At 47.8% G+C, this 5,715-nt stretch overlaps 1 protein-coding gene across 1 annotated transcript in view; it reads right to left on the reverse strand.

The window, feature by feature from the left end:
- Nucleotides 1–3,653: 3,653 nt before the first annotated feature.
- The window catches only part of HABP4 (hyaluronan binding protein 4), a 36,179-nt gene continuing 34,117 nt past the window's right edge, over nucleotides 3,654–5,715 (reverse strand). Inside the window, 1 exon segment of the mRNA XM_010836012.1 lies at nucleotides 3,654–5,044. Within this exon segment, the coding sequence (XP_010834314.1) occupies nucleotides 4,988–5,044 (57 nt within the window). The 3' untranslated portion in view covers nucleotides 3,654–4,987.

The following is a 5,715-nucleotide window of genomic DNA, read 5'->3' on the forward strand; positions in this document are numbered from 1 at the left end:
AGCATATTCAATGAAGCAGATGTTTTTCTGGAATTCTCTTGCTTTTCCTATGATCCAGTGGATATTGGCAGTTTGATCTCTGGTTCCCCTGCCTTCTCTAAATCCAGCTTTCATGTACTGTTGAAGCCTGGCTTGGAGAATTTTGAGCATTACTTTGCTAGCATGTGAGATGACTGCAAATATGCAGTAGTTCCCTGGTGTATCAGATGGTAAAGCGTCTGCCTACAATGTGGGAGACACAGGTTTAATCCCTGGGTTGGGAAGATCCCCTGGAGAAGGAAATAGCACCCCACTCCAGTACTCTTGCCTGGAAAATCCCATGGACAGAGGAGCCTGGTAGGCTACAGTCCATGGGGTCGCAAAGAGTTGGACACAACTGAGCGACTTCACTTTCACTTTCACTTTGAACATTCTTTGGCGTTCCCTTTCTTTGGGATTGGAATGAAAGCTGACCTTTTCCTATGTGTAAGTTGATGCCACTCTATTCTCATGACAGGTGTTCCCCAACGATGCTCCCAAATCAGCCTTCTGAAATGGGGCCACATTTTTGCAAAGAAACAAGGCAGTTGGTGCTTTCCCCACACTATGGGGCCAGTTTCACCCATGGTGAAGCTGTGATAGTTTAGAGAGCGTTTGTGGTTTGGTTGGGGAAAGTCCTACTGTCTTGGGTCCTGGGAAACCTAAGGCCAAGGAAAAGGCTCTTCTGGAGCAACAGGAGATGGGCAGAGGTGGCCTGGGCAGAGGCTCCTGGAGAGCTTCGGACTTTAGGCTTCATGAGGCCCCTGGGAGAGCCAAGCTTCTGCCCGTCTCCACCAGCACCTTGCCAGCAGCCTTGAACCTAGTCTCGTGCCCTCCCAAGACTTGCCATCACCACCTGTGCAGGAGACCTATTAAAGCTTTCTACATGTGTACTAAGTCACTTCAGTCATGTCCAACCCTTTGCGACCCTATGGACTATAGCCCACCAGACTCTTCTGTCCATGGGATTCTCCAAGCAAGAATACTGGAGTGGGTTGCCATGCCCTCCTCCAGGGGATCTTCCTGACTCAGGGATCGAACCCACGTCTCTTACATCTCCTGCACTGGCAGACAGGTTCTTTACCCCTAGCACCACCTCGGAAGCCCCAAAGCTTTCTAAGAGTTCTTCAGATGTTTTTAGGAGAATGTGTCACAGTGTGGCATTGCCATGGGCACCACCTCACCCCAGGGAGTAGCTAAACACAGAGCACACCCCGTGTGGTCCTTTGGCTCCCACAGAGGCACACGTATCTTCTGGCCTTTCCTGACCCTCTCTCTGCAGCTTTGCCCAAAGGACTAATAACATTAACTAGAAATTTCAGGGGTGTGTAGAAAGAACACAGCTTGGGGACCGAATCTTCTTTCTGCTTCATCTTTTCATCCCATTCCGCCCAAATACTAGTTAGGGAGCATGGAAGATGGATGTCTCTTCCTGTTCCCTGACAAGTGATGAGACAATTATAAGACAGCACACAGCAGTTACTCAAGAAATGCTCATTTCCTCAAGTTACCCAGGTTCTGCAATAAAGGTAGAGGAGGACCCTTCAGACTTAAAGGACGTTCAGGTAAAGGGCAGAGCCTTATTGCTAAGGTTTGCCTCCTTGGGCAGTGCTTCCTCTAAGTGAGGATAGTACTCCTTTCAGAAGGAGGGCAGGCTGTGATTGGCAGGGTCACATAGACAGCCTCCTGGGGAAACAGGTTCCTTGACTTAGGTGGTGGTTACAATAAAGTTTTGCACTTTTGTGTTGTATTTAACAATAAAGATTTCTTTTCAATAACTTGCTTTCTTCCTTTCTCACTCGCTTTACTACACAAATACTAAGAGCCTCCACCTCTGGGACATGCCGTGGGCAGTGTCGCTGGCTGCCTGAGCACCTCACTTCAGGCCAGAGTCGGGAGGATGTGGAGGTGAGGCGGCAGGCCCTGGAGGGTGTTCACAGAATGTGATCCCCACAGCCCTGTCTCCTCCGGGTGCTGAGGATAACAGCAGCAGAGTGAAAGGAAACTGGGCACATTTTTTCCTCGAAGTGAACCTCTGCTTGTCCTGCTACACTCATGCTCTGGTCTCCCCGCCCTCTGTTGGCAGCATCTCTCTCTCCTGGATAAGTTAGTAGGTGGCAGTCCTGTTTTCCCTTCAAGGGCTGACCTTTCCCAGCATCTGAGACCTGGATCCTGCTCTTCCCTAGAATTTGCCAACACCACACATGGTGTGGTTTCAAAGGAGAAGCAATGCCGTCATCCATGAAACACCTATGCCCTGGGCTGGCATGGAGGAGCCAGGGAATAGGGGAGGACAGGGCCTCCACTAGAACCCAGCACTAGAAAACGGGGTGCCTGCTATGGCTTCTGTGAGGGGCCAGCCTTGCATGAGATGAAAATGTCAACTGTTCATCAGTAACACTGGGCTAAAGATATATTTTTCTAAGTAGCCTGGCTAGATGTTCAGACCATCCAGCACCAGGTTCCCAGCCAGCAGCAGCTTCTGCAGTGACTCCGCTTCTTCCTAGATGGTCAGGTTTTCATCTGGTCAAAGCAGGGGCCAAACCCTCATCCAGCTCACACCTCTTTATTGATGAGGCTCTCCTCACTGCAGGTCCTGGGACCAGCTCATCTCTAACTCCTGCTCTGGCAGCCTGAGCCCCAGAAGTGAGCTCCTGGGTCAGGCGGCTTGGGGCTGGCACACCTGCCTTGGGAATTCAAATATGCTTGACCTCACTTTCTAAAAGGGTTTGTTAGACTCACAAGTTTTCTTAGCTGGGGTTAATTTGCTTAGTATAAAGTTATCAGCTAGAAACGGGTCCCACCTCATGACAACATATCTATACCAAATCACCTCAAAGGAGTTGTGCAGGGGAAGTCCTGTGGAAGGCCTTGCCTTGTGTACAGGTCCAAACTCAATCCTGCCTCCTGAGTTTCCCTACATCACATTATGGATTCCTCCTGCCCTGTGCTCCTGCCCTGTCTTCTCTGGGGCTGGACTGTGGACAATCCTGTGACAAAAGCCTGACATTCATCTGACCCACCAAATTGGTTAAGAGGTAGTCCTGGTGAGCAAATGAAGACCTCTGCAGGCCCAGAACCCATCCCCTATCCCCTCACCAGACTTTCTGACCCTGAGATCTGAGACTGCTCCATGATACAGGAATTCTCAGTCTCTCTGGGAAGGATGCGGTGTTTGCATATACAACATGAAATCTAGCACAATGGGCTTTGCAAGTGTTATTCATGACACTAAAGGGAATAAGGGAATTTTGAAAGGGATCTCTGTTTTGCCAATCTTCAAAGCCAAGGCAAGGCAGAATGACTTAATGTGACAGCTCAAGCCTGCTGAGTAGTGACACACTGCACCAGCTCACGGCTGAACATGACATTTACTCTCAAAAGACTTCTTAACTCAGATTAGGTACTGACGTTCACCGTCTTTTTCTGGGGAGGGAGAAGAAAATGATGACCTTAATACTCCGATTAATAACAAGAATCCAAAAGTAGGCTGTCAACCACAGTGGCTTAATGTGACTAAGGGTTCAGCTCTGATTATTCAACAAAATGTGAAATGACTCCACTGTGGTCTTTCCCCATGTTCTTCCTGCTTGACCTGGGTGTCACTAAAAGGATTCAACTCTCTATACACAAAGTTAGGAGGGAATACCAACCTTTATTTACACTTGGGTTCAAGTTCAGAACTGCCATCTTGGACAGTATAGCAAGGCAAAAAAAAGCACAAATCCTGAGACCAAGGTTCAGATTCCAACATAAACATATCAACTGTGTAACAAGTTTGTGACTGTTACCCAGTTTCTTCAGTAAAATGGGAAGAGTGTCGCCCCAGCTTCCGGGGCTGTTAACAGCTGCCTCCACCCCAGCCACCATCGCGGCACGACCCACAGGCAGCTAGCTGAACCACCATGGGCCTCCCAGTCTCAGCCCTGCTGATGAGTGGGGTTTTCTTGAACCTCCAAGGAAACCCCTAACCCTAACATGCTCCAAAGGCAAGAAAGAGGAACTCGAACTGGTGCAGGGCCGAGAGAGAAAAACTGCTTATGGGTGTTCAGTATTATTTACAAGTCTTGCCCAGGACAGGGACAGACAGCCTTTGAACACAGGTGTTGAATTCTGACACTAGCTTTGAGGGAGACAATCTGCAACCCTCTTTTCCCTGGACCCCTTTTCATTTGATTGGTGGGTTAAATAACATGATTTTAAAGATCATATACTTAATACACATCCTAAAAACCACCCAAACACTAAATATGCACATTTATGCTAAGCATGTGTGTATGTGTGTGTTACATACACACAGAAACCACGAGGTAGTTTAAATCACCATGAAAAACCCCAATACTTGCCCTAATTCTCTGCCAGAGTGGCAACCTTTGAGTGCACAATAGCTATTTAAAATTATTGGTTAAATAAAAAACCAAAAAAATTCCAGGAGAATATAACATTTACAAGTAAATGGTAAATATAACTATTTTAATTTCTTGGTCTCTGAAAACTAGGCTGTGACTGCTTTAAATTAATAGCAGAGTTATATGTATTTCCTCTAATACTGAAGGACACAGCCTTCCGGTATCTATACAACTTACTAAGTAGTCTCAATAGATTCTATTTTACAACTTGCTTTACTCTCCATGCTTTTGTGGAGGATTCAATACAATTTCTATGTACAAGTTTTAAACATTATTTCTGAACTACATTTGGAATTCATTAAATAAAAAAATAATCACCATTATCTACCTTCCTGGGAAAGTGCCAGACTAACCCCCAGCCAGAACTGCTGCTCTTTAGGTGTCTGGAGAAATCCCTGTTCCCACAAACCACCCAGACCAAAAAGAGTGCAATGAGCTCAAACTATACGGGAAAAAGCAACATCTATTGTTCTTAGAGTCGGACTCTCTTCCCCACAGCAAGGAAAGTCTCTTCATAGGTACGCCAGTGCTGTTTAAGTTGCCAGGGAAATTGGGCTGTCTCAAGCCAGAGCAGGGAAGTCTTCAGGGTCATCCGGGTTTGGAGCAACATCTTGTATCTGAAAAAGAGAAGTTTTGAAACCAACTGTCAGTTCACCCATTCCCACCTGGGTGCAGAAGTGTGTGAAACACAGTACCTACTCTCTCAGGGAGGAGCTAACCGAGTAGGGGTAAGCAGCCCCACACTGAGGGAGGGAGGCCCAGTGGGAAGAGAGGAGTGGCAGGGGCTCTCTATGCGAGGCCCTGCTCTGAGCTGCAGCCAAGTTCTGCACAGACCCTGCAGAGGGGGGCCCAGAAGCATGCTTCTCCCTCCTCTGACCCGCTCTGTCCCCACTGCAGAATGGCTGGCAGTGCCTGCCACCCTGCCTCGCCCACGCCCTGCCCTAGCCCTCACTCCCACAAATCCTTACTGTGAGCCTTTATTTGCACCTTGCGTGCATGTGTGCTAAGTCACTTCAGTTGTATCTGACTCTTTGCACCCCTACGGACTATAGCCCAACAGGCTCCTTTGTCCATGGGATTCTCCAGGCAAGAATACTAGAGTGGATTGTCATGCCTTCCTCCAGGGAATGTTCCCGACTCAGGGATCGAACCCGTGTCTCACGTATCCTGCATTGGCAGGTGGGTTCTTTACCATTAGCACCACCTGGACCCTTTATCTAGCCCCTCCTTCATCCAATAAACATGACAGAACATTTGCTACATGGAGATACAAGGATGATTAAAGACA

The sequence above is a fragment of the Bison bison genome, unplaced genomic scaffold (assembly GCF_000754665.1).
Source record: "Bison bison bison isolate TAMUID 2011002044 unplaced genomic scaffold, Bison_UMD1.0 scf7180017864057, whole genome shotgun sequence".
Classification (NCBI taxonomy): Eukaryota; Metazoa; Chordata; class Mammalia; order Artiodactyla; family Bovidae; genus Bison; species Bison bison.